This window comes from Triticum urartu, unplaced genomic scaffold, assembly GCF_003073215.2.
Source record: "Triticum urartu cultivar G1812 unplaced genomic scaffold, Tu2.1 TuUngrouped_contig_8979, whole genome shotgun sequence".
NCBI classification, from domain to species: domain Eukaryota; kingdom Viridiplantae; phylum Streptophyta; class Magnoliopsida; order Poales; family Poaceae; genus Triticum; species Triticum urartu.
Window position 1 is genome coordinate 1 of NW_024119980.1, and position 22,230 is coordinate 22,230.

At 42.9% G+C, this 22,230-nt stretch overlaps 2 protein-coding genes across 2 annotated transcripts; one reads left to right on the plus strand and one right to left on the minus strand.

Moving 5' to 3' along the window:
• Positions 1–6,276: 6,276 nt before the first annotated feature.
• LOC125532077 lies at positions 6,277–9,215 on the minus strand. The gene is made up of 3 exons (XM_048696249.1): positions 9,086–9,215; positions 8,611–9,008; positions 6,277–7,793 (listed from the first exon to the last, which is right to left on the minus strand). Exons 2-3 carry the CDS (start codon positions 8,993–8,995, stop codon positions 6,397–6,399), a joined length of 1,782 nt encoding a protein of 593 aa, XP_048552206.1. The 5' UTR covers positions 8,996–9,008; positions 9,086–9,215; the 3' UTR covers positions 6,277–6,396.
• A 4,233-nt stretch (positions 9,216–13,448) lies between these two features.
• LOC125532076 lies at positions 13,449–15,141 on the plus strand. The gene is made up of 2 exons (XM_048696247.1): positions 13,449–13,599; positions 14,020–15,141. Exons 1-2 carry the CDS (start codon positions 13,450–13,452, stop codon positions 14,614–14,616), a joined length of 747 nt encoding a protein of 248 aa, XP_048552204.1. The 5' UTR covers position 13,449; the 3' UTR covers positions 14,617–15,141.
• Positions 15,142–22,230: the final 7,089 nt, after the last annotated feature.

Consider the following 22,230-nt stretch of genomic DNA (forward strand, 5'->3'; position numbering starts at 1 on the left):
GAACGGGACTGGGGCGGCGGGATCCGGCGCATCTGGGCACGGGGATGGAGCTCCAGTGGCGCGACGGGAAGCTTCGGGCAGCCATGGCGTAGGGTGCTCTCCTGTGTTGAGAGACAGAGAGGGAAGCGTGAGGGAGGGAGAGAGAAACGACAGTGAAGAAGAAAGAGAGAAAGGACGGAGGCAGAGGAGCTGCGGCTTGGTACAGCGAGCGAAGAGAGAGGAACGGGCGCTGGGATCTCCGATGGTTGCTGCTGCTTGCGGCGAGCAAGAGGGAGGAGTGGCGCTGGTGCGAGTTTTGAGGCTAGCGAGGTGTTCGTCTCCTTGAACGCGACGAGGAGGAGGCGGCGCCTGTGGTCGAAGACGACAGGAAGAAGCCTGGCTCCATGGGGCTTGAGGACGCTGCTAGAGAGGTGGAGTGATGGATCGGTGGTGGTTGGCCAAAGGGGATCTGGGAGGATCCCAAGGTGGCAGGAGGTGGTTGTGGTCTCAGTGGTTGGCTGAGAGGTGGAGGGCATCGGTTGGGCAGGGAACAAATCGAGGAGGGACAAACTGGCGGCGGTGGCGGAGGGATTTGGTGGATGGGACAAGTGGCTAGATTTTAGGGTTAGGCTAGATTAGGATAGGGGCTACCTCATCCCTCCGATCGTAATCGGACGATCGCGAATAAATAGCTAGGGAGTCCAATTAACAAAACGAAGATGTTTTGTAGATGTTTGGGGATGTTCCGGACACAACAGAAACGACTGTCCGGGTCGGGTCCGGGATAGTTTCCGGACGCGCGCGGGAGGAGGTCCGATGCACTGTGCAAAGAGGGGTAGGCATGGGCCTAGGGGGACTGCGGAGAGCGGGTTGGTCTGAGAGAAGAGGGGAGAGATGCAGCCCGGCACGGTTTCCGGAGACCGAAAACATCCGACGAAAAGACCGGCTATACTGCCGCTATAGTTAATCGTTGGGGGCGTCAAACGAACTCTGAGTGCGATGAAACTTGGCGCGGCCTATCTGCACTATAACAACAACGCATGCCAACTTTCAACCTATTCCGAGAACATTTTCCGGCCACATATAAAATAATATTTCGAACGTGCCGCAGGCGCGGGCAAGTGTGTCTGGGCTCAGAACGGACAACGGAAGGAACTGGGAGACCGGGACAGATGCAAGTTTTGAAAACATGACGATGCAATGCACATGATGACATGGCAAGATGCAACACGCAAGCGAATGACATGGCAATGGCGGCGAGTAACTGGAAGACACCTGGCACAACGGTCTTAGGGCGTCACAAGTATTTCACCCAAATTTATTGATTCAACACAAGGGGAGCCAAAGAATATTTATGAGCCTTAGCAATTGAGTTGTCAATTCCACCGCACCTGCGAAATTATATTTCTGCAATAAAGTTTTTATTAACGTAGTAGTATAATAGTTTTGATAGTAGTAGCAATAGTAGCAATGGTAACCGGAATAGTAACAATAGCAGTTTGTGATGATTGTAACAGCAACAACAACAAAAGTAACTTAGCAAAGACCAATGTGAGAAAAGCGTAGGATCAATGATGGATATTTGTGTTGGATGATATTCATCATGTAACAGTCACAATCTAGAGCGATACACAATAGTTTCAATTCATCAATATAATGAAGGCATATATTCCGTATATAGTCATACGTGGTTATAATAATAACTTGAATGACATATTTTGCTTATATTAAAACCACGACAAGAATTATGAAATGGAGAGAGTACAATAATAAGTCAACAATATTTCCTTGTACAGTTAGGAGTATGAATCATGACACATGGGCCTATGAGTATTACATTCTGAGACTTAGTATCCGTATTTGTATGGGCATATACCTTGTTATACATATAATTCTGAAGCAACTTTGACCTCTACTCTTTCTTAAGGCTAGAACCAGTTTATAGCATTGTAGTTCTGTTTATTTGATGGCGAACATGCGCCCAAATCACAACCAAGAATGTAAATTCATGCAACATATTGTAGTGGCATATGTTGACATCAGTGTCTTGACGTACATATGCTTACTTCATGTTTGCAAGACAAACAAATAGTGAAAAAGGAAGCTCTATTCAGATCATATTATTCCATGCTTCTCACCAGCGATCTAGAAACCATTCTTGGGGATGGGTGACCGCCATAGCGCTATGCAACGACATAATTGATGATTGATTTTTTTGGTGGGTCCATATGTTCATCATATTTTACTTACTAAGTTTTGATCAATAGATACTTGTACTTGAGCTAAGTTACAACTCTAAACTCTATTTTGGCCGGTTGTAAACGGTTAAAATCGGTTGGAATGGGCTAACTGAGTGTTTTTTACGGAATGGGAAAAATAAGTGCTTTAAATCATCATGAAAAGGATCGAGGTATTTCGAACTATTTTTTTTTCAAGAACACACAAGACTTGTGTCATTAGCATTAAGAGGCCAAAGCCAGGAGGGAAAACACTGTTTTATAGGGGTGAGCAAGGACCGCGGATGTGGTGGCATAGACCTAGAGGCAATAATAAAGATGTTACTGAAGCACTCAAGAAGCTACTGAAGGAAATATGCCCTAGAGGCAATAATAAAGACGTTATTTATATTTCCTTATATCATGATAAATGTTTATTATCCATGCTAGAATTGTATTAACCAGAAACTTGATACATGTGTGAATACATAGACAAAACAAAGTGTCCCTAGTATGCCTCTACTTGACTAGCTCGTTAATCAAAGATGGTTAAGTTTCTGACCATAGACATGTGTTGTCATTTGATGAACGGGATCACATCATTAGAGAATGACGTGATGGACAAGACCTATCCATTAGCTTAGCATTATGATCATTTAGTTTTATTGCTATTGCTTTCTTCATGACTTATACATATTCCTCTGACTATGAGATTATGCAACTTCGGAATACCGGAGGAACACCTTGTGTGCTATCAAACGTCACAACGTAACTGGATGATTGTAAAGATGCTCTACAGGTGTCTCCGAAGGTGTTTGTTGGGTTGGCATAGATCAAGATTAGGATTTGTCACTCCGTGTATCTGAGAGGTATCTCTGGGCCCTCTCGGTAATGCACATCACTATAAGCCTTGCAAGCAATGTGACTAATGAGTTAGTTACGGGATGATGCATTACAGAACGAGTAAAGAGATTTGCAGGTAACAAGATTAAACAAGATATAAGGATACCGATGATCGAATCTCGGGCAAGTAACATACCGATGACGACAAAGGGAATAACGTATATTGTTATGCGGTTTGACCGATAAAGATCTTCATAGAATATGTAGGAACTAATATGAGCATCCAGGTTCCGCTATTGGTTATTGACCGGAGATGTGTCTCGGTCATGTCTACATAGTTCTCGAACCCGTAGGGTCCGCACGCTTAACGTTCGATGACGATTTGTATTATGAGTTATGTGTTTTGGTGACCAAAGTTTGTTCGAAGTCCTAGATGAGATCACGGACATGACGAGGAGTCTCGAAATGGTTGAGAGGTAAATATACATATATTGGAAGGTAGTATTCAGACATCGGAATGGTTCCGAGTGATTTAGGTATTTTACCGGAGTACCGAGGGGTTATCGGAACCCCCCGGAGGAAATATTGGGCCTTAGTGGGCCTTAGTGGAGAGAGAGGAGGGCCACAAGGGGTGCCCCCCATGGCAGCCCGAATTGGACTGGGGGGAGGGGGCGGCGCCCCCTTTCCCTCTCCCTCTCCCTCTCCTTCCTTTTCCCCCCGGTGGAGAAAGGAGGGGGGGGGCGAATCCTACTTGGACTAGGAGTCCAAGTAGGACTCCCCCCATGGCACGCCCCTCCTGGCCGCCGGCCTCCTCCTCCCCTCCTTTATATACGGGGGCGGGGGGCACCCGAAAGACAGACCAAGAATTCTCTTAGCCGTGTGCAGTGCCCCTTCCACAGTTTACTTCTCCGGTCATAGCGTCGTAATGCTTAGGCGAAGCCCTACGCGGATCACATCACCATCACCATCGTGCTGACGGAACTCTCCCTCGACCCTCTACTGGATCAAGAGTCCGAGGGACGTCATCGAGCTGAACGTGTGCTGAACACGGAGGTGCCGTACGTTCGGTACTTGGGTCGGTTGGATCGTGAAGACGTTCGACTACATCAACCGCGTTAACATAACGCTTCCGCTTTCAGTCTATGAGGGTACGTGGACTCACTCTCCATGTCTCCTTGCTATGCATCTCCTAGATAGATCTTGCGTGATCATAGGAATTTTTTTGAAATTGCATGCTACATTCCCCAACAGCTACACCTATCTCTCTCGTAGGAGATCCACCTCTATCTGGGCACCTTGAAACTTTCTGGCCTCCTTCCACAAAGCAGATTCCTGATACATAGGGATGGCATCGCCGCAACCTTATCGAACACCCTGCTGTTGCACTCTAGCCAGATCAAGCGCAGAGCGCAGCAGATAAGGGCATTAAGCTGTTTATGGTCTGAAGACCTGACATCCGTGTTGAGCAAAGGTCACCAATCACGCAGACAGGAACTGGCTTGGGGAATGAATCGATGCAGCCGACTCTCCGGAAAAACATTGTACCAAATTTCCCGGGAGAACGAGCACTCGAGCAGCAAGTGGTTAGCCAGACAAAGTAGGGGAAAATTTCTGAAGAAATTTCCATAATCGACAATTCTCGTTCGGAGTTGGAGGGGGTATTTTAGACCAATGTGAAGCCGGGATTGTAAATTAAACTTAGGAGGTGTGAACCGCCTTTCATGAGCACTCATGTTATTTGAGTGGGTCAGTGATTGTCGAAGAAGCTCTTGTATCATAGTGCCAAGGTTAATTTCAAAGGTGAAAGGCATCATGAACCTTAATCTTCCGCCATATATGTTTAGTTTAGTCCTGAATGATTAGTTTTTTAAAAAAAAGAAGCGTGCCTCTACATCAAGCGATGCATACAAATATTCTAAAGGATTACTCCCTCCGTAAAGAAATATAAGAGCTTTTAGATCACTACTCACTACTTTAGTGATCTAAAAGCTCTTATATTTTTTTATGAAGGGAGTAGTTGGGAACGATTCTCAGTAGTTTTTGCATTGAGCTCAAGGATGCCAGGTAGCAGCAGGCAAGGAGGCATGGATCCCCAACCAACCAAGTAAGCACAGTCCACAACATGCTTTCAAGTAGACCATATCCATCCTTTTCCTCTTTATATATGTATATGTATGCCATGCCATGCATGGTACCTAGATCCACCCATCTATTAATGTATCTATCTATCTGTGCATGGCCATGTATTGATTTGATGGTAAGTATACTTACAAGGTCTACTCAATCTGAAGCATAATTGGTTTGATACAAACATTTAACATTGCCAATATTTGGCAAAATGAAAAGTTGCCGAAAGTTGGCAACTTTTTGTGAGGTTGGCAAAAAAATTTGATAGTCAACTAATCACTAGCTAACATTTGGCATTTGCCAAATATTGGTGCCAACTTTTGGCATCAAACCAATCATGCTCCTCTATTATTCTACCATGTATCATCACATCACAGAGTGACAAGAGGCAAAGACAAATTTGCTCCTTCTCTATCATTCTTGTCATGGTCATTAGTTAGGGCATATCGAATGTTTGTTAATTGATGATTTGATTCTTGTCATAGTCCATTTTTGATCGAATTCCTAGCTTCATCCTAGTGCAAGGGGCTTTCCTTGGTAAAAGAGGAGGCAAACTTCTCCCAACGAGTATTTTCTAGCGGTGTCGGTTTTCCTATCGATGTCTTGCTAGCCAATCAAACTGGGATGCTGGTGTCCGCTTGGCTGATCTAAACGGCCGAAAAACGGACACATTGCGTGCCGCTTCGGTCGGCCGATTGGAGTTGCCTTTACCCTTAGGTGTGTTTCACGGCTATCTGCCTGCGCTGTACTTTTCCCTACGATCTGCCTGTGATGACAATATTGTTGCAGGGAAAGTGCCTGAGTTCGATTGAATGTTTCCATGAGTGAATGGTTGCTTAATGTAAGGCAATCACTTGGATGAGAGGGAAGACTGAGAGTGTTTGTGCTGCTCGAACTTGCACATCTTTTCTTGGTATTTGCTAGCTTCTCCTGGAATCCGAATGAAAAGAAGTTGGCTACTGAGAAGTCGACTGATTCACGTTTCATGATCACAACGAATGCTTGCGCCCAGGAGCTAGATCATGCCATGGACACGACTCACTCTATGTGTCGAACTCGGCACCATACCATACAAGCCAAAACACTAGGACGCGCACACGCTGACACTTGGTGCTCAACGAACAGGAATGTACTAAAACACAAGCGTACAACATTACAGAACATGGTTATGATGGTTTTATTAGTAGGAAATATTATCTTGTATACTAGTATTCTTCTGGTCTTGGTTGCATCAATTCTTCTGGTCTTGGCTGAGAGAGTGGATTGCACTGTAGAGGCCAATAAGAGTACCAAGGAAAGACAACCCCTTTATAATGGTCACGTAGTTGTTGTAAAACCATTTGTACAGTATGATCCGGATGTACCTCTTGAGTTTGTATTCGTTAATTTCTTTCATGATGTAGGCGAAACGGGATCCGCTGTCAGGAAGGTGCATCACAACACTCTTGAAGAAGGTGAGCATCTCCTTGTCGCTGTGAGGCCCATGCAGGAGGCCCTTTGATCGCAGCTTGTGCACGCCCTCCTTCCGAGCCATGAACATGGCGAGGAGGGCGAGGTACGAGCAGACAGCGGTATTTTTAGGGCAATCCCCATACCTCGAGGCAGTGCATACCTCAAAAGCCGCCATGTTGACTAGGCAGGATGCTCTTGTGTCGCTCAGGGACAGAGGCGCCAAAGAGAGCTCACTCAAGAGGCGTCCTTTCACCAAGTCCATGTCTGAGAATGCCGCCGTCTGGTTGTCTGTCAGCTTGATGCCGATTTCTTCAAGCTCCATGGGAGACATTGCTGAGACTGATGTGACCATGGGATTTTCTTCTTGGCATGGGAGGCGTGGAAGGCAAAGTGGCAAGCACCTCCCAACATGTTCTTCTCTCTTATATTTTTCAGATGATTGGGGATTTCCTGCTTGTTGGGTATCTGATTCTGTTTTTGTTTGGAGGAGTGGTGGCGGATTAGTTGCATCAACAAAGACAAAATTTCCTCCTGATTCTACCTGTTGGATTCTGAGGAGTGCAGGGATACTATCAACCCAGACAACAATTCCTCCGGGTTCTGTTTTGTGGCGTCGGAGGAGAGCAAGGAGATCTGGTGGCGGATTATTTCCATCAACTATGAAAACAGTTCCTACAGGGCGTCGGAGGAGTGCAAGGAGATGTGGCGGCGGATTATTTCCATCAACCATGACAACAGTTCCTCCTGGTTCTGTTTTGTGGCGTCGGAGGAGTGCAAGAAGATGTGGCGGCGGATTATTTTTATCATCCCAGACATAAGTTTCAGGCAGTAGAGACTCACAGATCTTGAATGTGTTCCCCATGCCTGCAATGAACTTCCCCACAACCTTGAAAAGTTCTTTTCTGTTTTTTTCCGAGCCAACATCCATGAGGACTTGGACCACCCGCCACGGGAGCTGGTTCTCCAGCAGCATGATGTCATTATCGATGCTATCTCGGTTAGAGAAGAGATAACGTCGCAAGGATGCATTTATCTCCTCATCTTCTTCCTTACCGAATGATCTGGAATAAACAGCCTCCATGTACAGCAGCAAGAAGCAAGCATCACGGAACATCATAGCCGCAAAATGGGCATCGTCAGGGATTGTTGGTTGCTGGAGACGCGCGCCCCTGGAATCTGTGCGGCCAGGATGCATGTACTTTTTTATTAGTGGACAACATAGACAATAATGGCGTGGCTATATACATAGATAGGGAAATACTCCCTCTATGAAGAAGTATAAGAGTGTTTAGATCACTACTTTAGTATTCTAAACGCTCTTATATTTCTTTACGGATGGAGTACTTTGCTGGAAGCCTGTTATACATACACGGGCTGGTAGAATCATTTTGAAATTGGCCGCGTGTTCATACGTAAGGATTAAATGTGCAGCCTAACTTGCTGGCTTGGTCACACTTATAAATAAATTTGACTTAGAACAATGTTAGGACTTCAAATAATTGGGAACGGAGAGAACAGATAAAACTGTAAATATAGCATGCTAATCAGAAAAGTTGTTTGAATTGTTCAGTTTTGTTTCCTATAAATTTTCTAGTTGTGCCCTCGCAATCTACATGCTATTTTTATTTATCAAAAGTCTGGCACTTTCAAATAGGACAGTTCAAATGTTGGTATGTTGAATGTGTGCTGATGTATGGCTCCTCCGGGTGTTGTTGATGATAACTGCGAGTACCGGCTGCAGTGCTGGAGAACAGCAGATGAACCAATATGGGGAGGAATGACAACGCCGGGGAGGAGATGGATGTGTCCTCTAGGATACCATTGGTGTGCCGCTTAATGTTGCCATTAATTAATTGGTACATGTGAGAATCAGAAAAATAGCTGTAAAGAGGAAGGAATACAGCTTGGTAAATCCGAAGTACTACTACTAGGCAAAACAGAAATGATGGAATAAGTGCAAGGCGCAGATCCCCAAAGGGGATGGAGGGCATACATTCCATGATTTCGTCCGCGATGTACCTTCCCCGGACCTCCTCCACGACGGAGAGGACCTCTTTGTAGGCCTTCGCTGGTTCAAGATCCCAGCGTGGACAGAAGTAGCTGGCAGCCGCTTTCTTCACCTCCTCCATCTTCTTGAGGTGCTCCTTGCCGTGGTGATATGGGCCGATGGCCACCACTCTCGGGACGATGCATTGGTAACTGATACTGACAAGACCTAGTCCCGCAGGGAACCTATGCATCATCGTGTCCATCTTCTTCAACTCGAATTCACCCTCGAACTTCTCTTCTGCTGTTTCATCCTCATCAATCAAAATCGTTATTTCTTTCTCCACCACCATATTAGTTGAAATCTCTTCTGACTCCATGTGCTCCAACATGAGTCAAATCAACCTGGAGGCAGCCATTGTAATCATAAGGATTAGGAATAAGAAAGATTTACCAACTCAGTGATGAAATCGGACTCAAACCTTTTCTGTTTCTTGCTTCAACTCCTCAACCAGATATGTGCTTTCTCGATCATGCTACTTCTGGCTGCAGGTATCGGAGAGTTCCATACAAGTGGATAGCTGCGTTGCAGCTACTTGCTAGCTACAAGGTTTCCGAGTTGCGATTGAAGCAGGGTTGAGTCAGTATTTATAGAGTTATACAGTGTAGACTACCAGCCAAATTCATAGCTCAGTTCACCATGTGCCCGTCGCCACCCTTCAATCCAGAACTCGCATGTGTTCAAGGAGAGGAGTTAAATGAGGAGAGAGAGGACTAATCCATATTTTAGTAGGGGTACCCTTGACTAAAAACTTTTAGTCTCAAGACTAGTTTTAGCCCCTCTTTAGTCAGGGGTGCTTAGAACTTTAGCCTCTTAAAGAGACTATTTTTAGTCAGACTAAAATAAGTCCCCTGAATCCAAGCACTCTCTTATACTAGTCATAATGGGGAGTAACTTAGATTAGTAACATCACATTTTACTAGGCTAGGTTACTACCTCTACAGTGCGTAGTAACATATGTGTGTTGTCATGTTATGATTCATTTATTAGCCTATAGACTCATATTGTCTTGGTATGTGTGATGTTATAGTAACTAGCTAAGTTACCACCATCACCTCTCTCATCATTAAATATGTGCCACATAAGCAAAATTATCTTGAAAAATGTGATGTTACTAGTGATGTTACTCCCACTGTGGCCAGTCTTGTCTTTTGAGTTCAGACTTCAGACCAGGTCGAATTAATGAGCCACACTGAAATGTGGCATGCCGAGCATTGCTCCGCAGAATTCGGAATGACTGTGGATACGACGTTTTCCTGTCCGGTGGTGACATGGCGCCGTGATCAATGGTTGTGGTCCACGCACATGGTATGATGATCTTGTACGCCAGGCATTGCTCCCCAGAATTCGGAATGACCATCAAGTTAGCCTCTTGAGTTCAGACTTCACAGTGGTTTATTTTGAACGAGCTACACCCAAGTGTTGGCGTACACCGCATTTTAGTTTCTTGACTTCCGGCCTGAGAGTCATCTTTAAAAAGCTGAACTGATTAGTCTCTAGTGTCCAGACTTGAATGCCATTTCTAATGAGCACTATGCCAAATTAGTCTCGTGAGTTCACACTGCAGTGCCACATTCATGATCTCAGCTATTATTATAAACAAGTCACACCGATTAGTCTCCGGAGTCCAGACTTCACTGTCGATGCGTTACTCTGAATTATTAATGGCCCTCCCAAAAACTCGCCCTCCTGTTTCAAGGGCCACCACTATTTGCGGTCATCCGCCGCGGAGACATAGTACACTGATACGGTGTAAATAAGGGAATTGATGCCACAGGTTTAGTCGATTGTTGTTGTGTCGAATTAATTGGTGCCCTTCTTTTTTGCATATAATGGCAGCTTCATTATCCCTGGCCTCTACATCATATAGGATGAATATATAGTCCGAACCGGTGCCCTCTAGATTTAATATTTGTTGTTTTGTGCAAGAATTGATCCGGCATATGTATTTCTTTGTGAGAATTGCTGCCTCCTAGATGAGGCGTCAATTGGACCCCAACTAGGCGGCTTGGAATTAAACAATCAAACAGTCTGGTTCCAAATTTCTGAACCCTGAAACACATTACTACTCTTATTTGATTCCATGCTACACCGTTACATATTCACTTCTTTATCATAAAAAAGGAAAAAAATGGTTAGTAGCCTGGATAGCTAGCGGAGAAGAAGATAAGAGAATGCTCTTATAAATTGTTGATCTCATTTCAGAAGGTAGCTGTTTTGAAGTTCCAAGCCATTTGGCCATGTGTTATATTTTCTGTTGTGATGGGTATGTCAGTCAGTTATTTTTGTTAAGTTTACATTTAATTTGTTGGATGAAACATTTACTGTATGTTGGCCCTTTGTAAGTTAAAAAGATTAGAAACGCTAATACTCAAGAGGCGCAAGCTAGTCTCAATTATTTCTTTAACGTCAATAAAACATTGCATAATTTTTCTACAGTGAAAGCATGAATATGCACAGTGAAATTACACCTACGCCTCGTGTATCTGGACGGATAATTGATGAAACAGCCTTGAATTAATGAAAGACAAAAAAGAATTGGGTTGATGTAACTCGGTCAAGAACTACCCCTCGTTTCTCCAATTCTTATCAGTTACTTGCTGTCACACGACATAGGACGGAGCCGCGACGCTGTGTTACATACCTTTTATCTACCAGGCATATTTAAGATCATCGGTTTCATAACGTACAGGCCTGCACGAGCACACTGTCCTTCGTGCTCATCCACCTCTGAAACTGTCCTTGGTGCTCACCAGGACTGGACCTACAATAGTACATGTTCATTCACATCTGAAACAACACCCAAAAGATGTCCCAAAGATCGTCATGCTCTCACTGTGCTGGCACCCCGATGCCATGGCCGCCGTTGACAACGCACAAAGGTTTTCTCCCAATATGGATGACGGTGTAATGTCCAAATAGGATCTACCCCACATTAGACTGAACTTTTTTATTATTGTTGTAAAACGATATTTTTAGAGCATACTCTTTTTGATTTTGTTGGACATGTTAGCTGTGCGCACCGTACTATGCAGAGGCTGAGCATTTGCTCAATGTGGTTGTATCACCTTATATCAATTGAATGAATGACTTTTATCATGGAAAAAATCTACTCAACTGCCAACTACCAACGCCCTCCTGAACTTGTGTCAGAGTTAATACGTCCAACAGACTAACCAGCAGAATTATTATGTCCCTCATATGGTTCCACTAAACGTCAAGATATTTTTTTCAGGGGAAAACGTCAATATATTTGCCAGGTAATAGAATATTAAAATGTGCATGCCTATTTTAGTGGTATAGCCAAAAAAGAATCTGCTGGTAAGAAGTTTCTGACTTGCTGCAGACTAGTGTAAAAGAAATTTTAACATGGTCCCAAACTATTTTAGCCATCTATATTCTATGATACAATGGCTATATGATCTCTTACTTTCTAAGAGGTAAGAATATTTAAGAGGCAACATTTCTTTCTAAGAGGTAAGAATATTTAAGAGGCAACATTTTTTTTGTTTTTTGAAAGGCGCCTATTTATAATATGGAAATATATTCTAATTAAGAACTGTTACCATATCGACTATTGCCTGAAAATAGATAAACACGTTAATGGAACAGTATGTACTCTCATTTGTACACACATGAACATGTTTAAAAATTGATAAATCACCATATGACATATGAATGGAATAGCTACATAGAATTTTTTTTTCTTCAAAATAAAATTTGAGAATCAATTGCCACCAATTTGTTTCATATACGAAATTTGGGAATTAAGGTTCAATAAGCATCTACCGGGTATTTTGCCAGGTAGTATGCTACTAGAAGTGCGCATGCCTATTTTAGTGGCAAACAGAAAATATCCTGGTTTGCCCCAGATATGTGTAAATGTACTAACTTTGTGTGCTTAGATATAATTAGTATTTAACAGCTAGCACACAAAAAATGACAAATCACGTTGGCAAAACTGCTCATGCCTATTCTGTTCTTGTATTAAGCATTAATCAAATTGATTTGCAATGCGTGTAATATTTACGTTGACTGATTCACGTATATGTTGTATTATCATGCTTCCTTCGGCGTCAAATGGATAACATCAAGGCCTCAAGGGGGTCATGGGGTGGTTCAGTCCTAGTCGATACATCACATCACACATGTGGACGCTTGACTCATCACCCCTAGATTCCGCATCATATTCTAATCTAACTCTGCCGTGATACAAGGGATAGTGGAACCATACGGGGGCAGGCACCGGAAATAGAGGACAACACGAGTCACCAGCGATTTTGGACAGCCAACATGCTGTGCACCGAGGTGCTAGGTCACTACTACGAATTTTGGTCCCTCTGTCTCCTTTTACTTCACATATAAGATTTGTCTCATGTCAAATTTCAAAATTTTATCAAGTTTGATCAAATTTATGTTAAAAAAATAACAACATATGCAATACAAACGTTATACAATATGAAAATCAATTTCACAATGCATCTAATAACATTGAATTCGTATTGTGAATGTTGAACTTTATGAAGTTTGACCTCGGACAAATGTTATATGCAAAGTAAAAAAGAAATGGACTGCAACCTTAGTACATGGTGTCCACACCACACCACTGCATGCGATTTAATACCATGGGTCCGGAGTCGCGTCACATCACCTATTCATCCATATTGAGGATTTCTGCAAAAAAAAAAATCAGGGTTGGATAGCAGGGATCAGATGGCGCCATGTCCAGGAAATCGCGTATATATATGCTAGCTTGCTGTGCTCCGATCCGCCAGAACACTTGACATGGAAATGGCTCTCCTTAGAAGCTATGCCCCATCCATGGCGCTTTCATTCCGCATCTGTGGTCCACTGCCTCAGCAGCCGCTGTGGCTCCGTCACCGTGCTAGAGGAGGATTGTTGGTGTCTCACGGTGATTACCCTCCAGACCACCAGGTTAGCCTCCTCACAAATCCATACTCAGCCTGATTTCCTATTTAGGTTTTGTGTTTTTTTTTCCTTCTCAAAACATTTGTGCTAGTTACTTCTTAAAGTAAGCTCCATATTTGAAGGTTCACGTGTGGTGAAGCAACTGAAGGGCTTAGCTCAGACTAACACAACAATAATGCACACACCCTTTAAAATGCTTCATATAGATCGATCAAATTAATCCTCGAAGAAAAGCATGACACCGTGTTGCTACAGATTCAGTATATTTGGTGCTTCCAAAACGTCTTACATCTCTAGTACTCCCACTGTTTGTATCAAGGGATAATGTTTTTAGTACTCCTATAAATTGTACTATAACTGAGATGCATTATTTTCGAACGTTGGTCTATTCTATCTAATTGATTCGTATCTCTTGTACTGCTCCAGGGTGTACTCTTGTGTTGCCGGTCTGTGGCGTCGGCGGCCACTAAGCGCTCGGTCCTCGCCTGGCCGCAGTACTCACCGGCGGTGAGAACTGGGTGCCACAGGGAGCCATCATTCCCAAAAGATCTGCTGCAACTCTTTGTTCGCGCACAAGGACGAACGTTTTGTTTCGCCCCTTACCTCATTGAAGCAGGAAACCAGCCCAAAAATGTTCTAACGTTCTACAAGGCATGCAACATACTCACGGGGGACCCTTGTCCGAAAGCGATGCTGGAATGCCTCAGGTTTCTCCTTGCCACCGACGTGGAGATCTACCGTAGGAGATGCAACGCACGTCACCTCTCCAAGGCCGTGCTGTCTGTCGGCAAAAAATCACACGAACTCGTCCTTGGCCTCGACGTGTTAGAAAAATGGCTGAGAGTGACGGAGCTGCTGCTACAGAAGGCTCCTGAAGATGTCAGGGCCGAACTTTGTAGTAAACTCTCACACCACGGGAACGGGAAAACCAGCTTGGAGAGGATCCGAGATGATGGCGGATGTGCTGACGAGGTGCGCGAACTAGCAAAATGTGTTCTCACGAAACTACGCTCTCCCAAGTAGTCTGCCTAGCTATGCGCTTCATATATAGTATACCAGTGTGCTCAGTTATGTACACCTTCGCTCAATTTATCTTGTGCTGCAATAACTTCCGTGTATTTCTCTCTATATATCTATATCTATAACTAATAACTAGCAAACATGTTCGTGCGTTACAACGGAAGACAAAAAAATTACATGCTAGTCAAATAAGTATGACTCAATACTCCAACATACATTAGTAGAAAAATGGCCATTTGTCCCGGTTCATAAGGGCCTGCTGTCCCGGTTTTGGAACCGGGACTAAAATGTCGTTACTAATGCCCTTGGCCTTTAGTCCCGGTTCTTACACGAACCGAGACAGATGGGCCTCCACGTGGCCGCTGCGGCTAGCCCAGGCAGGGGAGCCTCCAACCGGGACCAAAAAGTATCCACGCGTCAGCAGCTGGCTGGAGCTGAGATTTTTGTCTTTTTTAAAAAGGGTTGGTTTAGAGATTTTGGGGGTTAATTTAGGTTGTTATTAGCTAGCTAATAGAGAGAAGTGTCCTCTCTCTTATATGTCCATGCTTGGTTTACCAACGCTACTGCAATGCCTAAACATGTCTTAGATTGAAGTGAAGACAACATGTTGTGCATGTCAAAATTAATACTAATCATAACTTGATCAAGTTTGGATTGTACTACTTTCGACATGCACCACATGCATGTTGCCTTCACTTCAATTCAATCCATGTTCATTTCACCCGCTGATATATAATAACTCTTCATGCTCGCATCATGCATCATCATATATAATAACAAGTCCTACTAATCATCATCATACAACTTCTACTCGTTATTAATAACAAGTCATACGATCATCATCCTCATAGTCATCGAACCAACCCTACTTAATTGTTCTTAGCACATGATCATCAATATTAGGTTGGACCTAAATACGCTCTTTAAGGTAAAATAGTATAAAACAATATAGACCCTGACTCTCCATTATGGAGAATGGAGATCATCCTATCTCCAATTCTTGCGTTTCACTTCTTTTTGCTTCCAAGAACCTCCTTACGACTGTCCATACATTTTTTTCATCCTTTGATTAGCATGTCTCCACTTCTTTGAGAAATCCATTATGAACAGTTGAGATTCGTAGGATGACCTGGATGTATGTTCTAAACACGAAGGCTGCCATTCTGATACATCAAATGAGGCACACAATCCTCTGGGATTCTCTGTTGAAAAACATAGTAATAACTTCATATTTAGCAATGATGTACTAGTTTTAGAAGTATGCAAAAGATGCACGGATGTCGTAATAGTAAAAAATCTTACCAGGGTATCTCCATGATAGTTACCGTAGTTCAATACGTGCACTAGTGGCACGTATCGATCATAATGTTGAGGAGTTTGATTGTAGATATTGTAATTCTCAATATCAGTACAAAATCCGACCAGATGATTTTTCTCCTGATAAGTTAATTCGGAGCGATCGGTGTAGTGGGTTTTGTCTACCATCTTCCGCACATTCTTTGAAGAATGAAAATAAGCTGTCAATGGAAATAAGCTGTCAACTATTTTGAAATAAACAATATAAATTAGTTAATAACTATGTTTGAGAAACTCACATAGTGGTAGAACTGGAAGCGTATCAACAAGGACCCAAATGTCCATATTTTCTTGGTCGATGTCAGGATCACCAAGATCCATGGTGATAAGCATACCCTCATGAAAGCCATACATCTTACAAAGTGCTTCCCAATTTTTGCAACCAAAATGGGTTACGCTCTCAGAATTATACAGATTTACTTCAAAATCCACATCATGCTAGGTGAATTATCTTTGTTTCATAATTTTCATGCTCTTCAAAATCCATCCTCTCCAAGACATAGCGTCTTGCATGGCATGGGATAAGCTACTCGAATTGTAAAAGATCAAAATTACACGTCGAAATAGTTGAAGTCATGCTTAATTACGAAAAAAATACTTCTTGTCGTTGCGTACCGTTTCAACATCGAAGGTCTCCTCGAGCTTAATGCTGAAGCGCCGATCATCGTCCAGGTGAGGCCTGTCGCACAGACCTCGATCGTCCTGGCACCAGCTACACTCCCCCGGGTGACTTTCGTTGTCTGATGACGACATTTCCTACGTTCATAATTCAAAGATTAAACTTGTACAATTAAATATATGTACTACAAAAACTAAATTAGATCATTATTATTCATCACGGGTTGACTATCGGTCTGTTGAGTCTTTTCTTGAAAACTCTTAGCTCACGTGGTGTATATATTCGACTCTCGGAGATGGTCGCTCCTCCCTTCGCCCCGAGTGCATTACACCAAAATATCTAGCACACGGGAACGAAGGAGAAGCGACCCCCACGACAACAGTCGGGATTCTTCGTCCTCTCATATATATATGGTGGAACTCTCCCTCACTGATTCCTCTCTGACATTTACGACCGTCGGTGATGGTAGCTCCTCCTTTCGTTCCCGAGTGCATTACACCAAATTGTCTAGCACACGGGAACGAAGGAGAAGCTAGCCCCACGACAACAATCGGGATTCTTCGTCCTCTCATATATGGTGGAGACTCGACAGACTTAAAGTCAACCCAAAATATCATTTAATTATCTTTCTAAAAAAGGACATGTCGTCCTCACAGACTCGACAGACTTGACATGGGGATTTGGCTAGTCTCACCTCGAGATCGGAGGGGGGTCGGTGATGGGGACGACGGCGGGGATGATGGAGGGGCTCCTAGATTTCTGCAAAAAACATAAACCCTATAAGCTATCAACTAATCAAATGCATACGCCTTGCATAGTGCTCTGCAATTTTAGCATTCAAAGTAGGAGTACTTTTCCAATTTGAGCATTCAATAAGCAAAACCAAATCGTAAAACAAAGTAGTATTCAAATTAGCATGCATTCAATTATAAGCAAAACTACATCATCTATTGCGTCCGTACATCGTTGAATATTATCATTAATACTCCTCGAGTACTATCATACATATAGCATCGCTAATAAGCTAGAACCGTAGCGCCCGACGGGTATCGGCGCCAGCGGTGGACACCCAAAGAGAAGGAACCATCACAGGATCATAGCTCCAGTGAGATCCCTAAAGAACCTGCCAGGTATTGTCGAACCTGCCCTCCAACGCAACCATGTAGCGACGTGCTCGTCCTCCTCGCTGACACGGTGACGTACCACCTCCGCGGTGTCCGGAAGCCTCGCCACCGTCACTGGCCCACGCGACCGCCACCAAACAAGGATCGGGTCAACGACGGGCTGGTTCCTCACCAACCTACGGCCCCTCGGAAGGTAGCACCTCCCAATACCAGCCCGGCGGAGCCCAGTCCCGGATATGGCCCCTCTGATCAAGCTGGCCTCCTCCGCCGAGTCGACGACGAGGATGCGGGATAGGCATCTTCGATGTCGATGCGGGAATAATTTCTTGAACTAAAAAAATAAAATAGTTCTATTAATTTTCTTGCTAAAAATAGAGTAGTACTTACTAAAAATAAACTACTTCTATAGTAAAATAAAGTAGTTTTATTAAATTAACTAGTTCAACTACTTAGCACTTACTATAAATAAAATAAAGTAGTACTTACTAAAAATAAACTATTTCTATATATAGTAAAATAAAGTAGTTTTATTAAATCAACTAGTTCAACTACTAAGCACTTACTATAAATAAAATAAAGTAGTACTTACTAAAAATAAACTATTTCTATATATAGTAAAATAAAGTAGTTTTATTAAATCAACTAGTTCAACTACTAAGCCCCTCGACCCTCGACCCCTCGACGACCCTCGAATCCTCGGCCCCTCAACAACCCTCGACCCTCGAACCCCTCGACCCTCGAACCCTTGGCCCTCACTATTTTTTCTTCTTCTCCTCTATTCCTTTCTTCTTCTCCTCTTTTTTTTCTTCTTTTTCCTCTTCTTAATTATTTTTTTCGACATCCCCCCTCATGTCATGTCCGACGTCCCCCCCTCATCACATGTCCGACCCTTATTTTTTTCCTCTCCTTTTTCTTCTTCTTCCTTCTTCCTTCTTCCTAAAAGTAGAACAAACCTAAAATGCACTAAATCAACTAACCTAAAATGCGCTAACCTAAAATCGATATCTACTAATTACAACCTAAATAATACATATATGAACAAAACAATTCATCATTCATGTCATTATGTACATCCATGCATACATATGAACAAAAAACATCATATATATCATCATCTATGAACAAAAAAAGCATAATATGAACAAAAAAACTTGTATGAACAAAACAGAGAGGAAAAGGGGGCCGGCCGCCGGACCGAACGGGGAGGGGGCGGTGCACACCATCGGGGGAGGAGAACATGCAATCCAAAATTTTCACAAGTCTGCCTTATATACATGAAGCTTTAGTCCTGGTTCTTAGCACCAACCGGGACCAATGCACCCCTTTGGAACTGGTTGGTGCCACCAACCGGGACCAGAGGCCTCTTTTCAGCAGCCCAAAGGGCGGGAAACAAAGACCTTTGGTCCCGGTTGGTGCCACAAACCAGTACCAAAGAGGGTCATTGGTCTCGGATGGTGCTAAGAACCGGTACCAATGCCTCCCATTAGTCCCGGTTGGTGGCACAAACCGGGACCAAAGGTTGTGTGCTGGAACTGGCGCGGTGCGGTGCTATGTTTAGTCCCACCTCGCTAGCCGAGAGGGGCTCGGAGTGGTTTATAAGCCCTGCCGAGCCGACCACTTCGAGCTCCTCTCTCCTGCAGGCTTACGGGCCTAAATCTAGTCTTTGTGCTTGTGGGCCTATTGGGCCTATTGCGGGCCTGCATCCTAGCCCTAGTAGTGGGTTTCTAGTCGTATGCACGCCGTGGTGGCCCAGTAGGTGGCACTATTTTTAAAAAAAATTCCAGTTTTTTTTGCTTTTTTTGTTTTATTTATTTTATTTTGTTTCTACTTACAGCAAAATACTTACTAGTTTTTAAGTTATTCTTTTTGGTTTTAGGTAATAAAAATTATAAACTTTCTGTTAGTGCCATTAATTTTTTCAGTTTTTTTGCTTTCTTTTTTGTTTTATTTATTTTATTAAAATTTATTTATTTATTTTTCCTGCATTTACTGATTTTATTTATGTTATTAAAGTTTATTTTATTTTATTTTGTTTCTACTTATATATTTTATTTTATTTTGTTTCTACTTAATAAAAATTGAAAAGCATTTCAAATGAACTCTGAAAAGGTTGAAAGTTGGCATGGCATTATCATTTCATCCACATAGCATGTGCAAGAAAGTTGAGAGAGTTACGGCAAAAACTGGATGCACTTCGTGTACAAAACCGACAATCTCTTTCGAAGTATCAGGATTTCATACGGAAACTCGTGTGTTACAAAGGGATTTCATTTTTTAAAACTTATTTGAACTCCTGACTTTTTGTGTGTTCAAAATGCACCATTCAAAGCCACATCATCAATTTTCAACCCTTTCTGACTTCATTTGTTATTTTTCATGCATTTACTGATTATTTTGAGCTATAAGACCCTGAAATTGAAAAGCATTTCAAATGAACTCTGAAAATGTTGAAAGTTGGCATGCTATCATCATTTCATCCACATAGCATGTGCAAGAAAGTTGAGAGGGTTACGGCAAAAACTGGATGCACTTCGTGTACAAAACCGACAATCTCTTTCGAAGTATCAGGATTTCATACGGAAACTCGTCTGTTACAAAGGGATTTCATTTTTTAAAACTTATCTGAACTCCTGACTTTTTGTGTGTTCAAAATACACCATTCAAAGCCACATCATCAATTTTCAACCCTTTCTGACTTCATTTGTTATTTTTCATGCATTTACTAATTATTTTGAGCTATAAGACCCTGAAATTGAAAGGCATTTCAAATGAACTCTGAAAATGTTGAAAGTTGGCATGGTATCATCATTTCATCCACATAGCATGTGCAAGAAAGCTTAGAGGGTTATGGCAAAAACTAGATGCACTTCGTGTACAAAACAGACAATCTCTTTCGAAGTATCAGGATTTCATACGGAAACTCATCTGTTACAACAGGCATTTCAAATGAACTACGAAAATGTGGAAAGTTGGCATGGTATCATCATAATAGTTGTGGAGAGAAAGTCTTCAATTTTTCTTTGCTTGTGTCATTTTCTTATTGAGCCGTAAGCATGGATAATCTTCATCGTTTATTAGGATGCTTGGGTCAGCCTTGACTTTGAAGGGAGGAATTTCATGAAACTTTTCATAATCTTTGGACATGTCTGTCTTGCCCTCCACTCCCACGATGTCCCTTTTTCCTGAAAGAACTATGTGGCGCTTTGGCTCATCGTATGATGTATTCGCTTCCTTATCTTTTCTTTTTCTCGGTTTGGTAAACATGTCCTTCACATAGATAATCTATGCCACATCATTGGCTAGGACGAACGGTTTGTGAGTGTACACATGATTGTTCAGATCCACTGTTGTCATTCCGTACTGTGGGTCTACATATCCCCTGCCTCCTGACAGATTGACCCATTTGCACTTAAACAAAGGGACCTTAAAATCATGTCCGTAGTCAAGTTCCCATATGTCCACTATGTAACCATAATATGTGTCCTTTCCCCTCTCGGTTGCTGCATCAAAGCGGACACCGCTGTTTTGGTTGGTGCTGTTTTGATCTTGGGCAATCGTGTAAAATGTATTCCCATTTATCTCATATCCTTTGTAAGTCAATACAGTCGAAGATGGTCCCCTGGACAACGAGTACAACTCATCACAAATAGTGTTTTCACCTCTAAGACGTGTTTCCAACCAATTGCTGAAAGTCCTGATGTGTTCACATGTAATCCAGTCGTCGCACTGCTCCGGGTGTTTGGAGCGCAGACTGTTCTTGTGTTCATCGACATACGGGGTCGCCAAGGTAGAGTTCTGTAGAAGTGTGTAGTGTGCTTGAGACCAAGAATACCCGTCTCTACATACTATTGAGTACCCTCCAAGCGTGCCTTTTCCAGTCAGTCTCCCCTCATACCGCGATTTAGGTAGACCAATCTTCTTAAGGCCAGGAATGAAGTTAACACAAAACCGAATGACATCCTCTATTTGATGGCCCATGGAGGTGCTTCCTTCTGGCCTAGCGCGGTTACGGACATATTTCTTTAGGACTCCCATGAACCTCTCAAAGCGGTACATATTGTGTAGAAATACGGGCCCCATAATGACAATCTCGTCAACTAGATGAACTAGGACGTGCGTCATGATATTGAAGAAGGATGGTGGGAACACCAGCTCGAAACTGACAAGACATTGCACCACATCTCTCCTTAGCATTGTTATGATTTATGGATCGATCACCTTCTGAGAGATTGCATTGAGGAATGCACATAGCTTCACAATGGCTAATCGGATGTTTTCCGGTAGAAGCCCCCTCAATGCAACCGGAAGCAGTTGCGTCATAATCACGTGGCAGTCATGAGACTTTAGGTTCTGGAACTTTTTCTCTGGCATATTTATTAATCCCTTTGTATTCGACGAGAAGCTAGTCGGGACCTTCATACTAAGCAGGCATTCAAAGAAGATTTCCTTCTCTTGTTTGGTAAGAGCGTAGCTGGCAGGACCTTCATACTGCTTTGGAGGCATGCCGTCTTTTTCGTG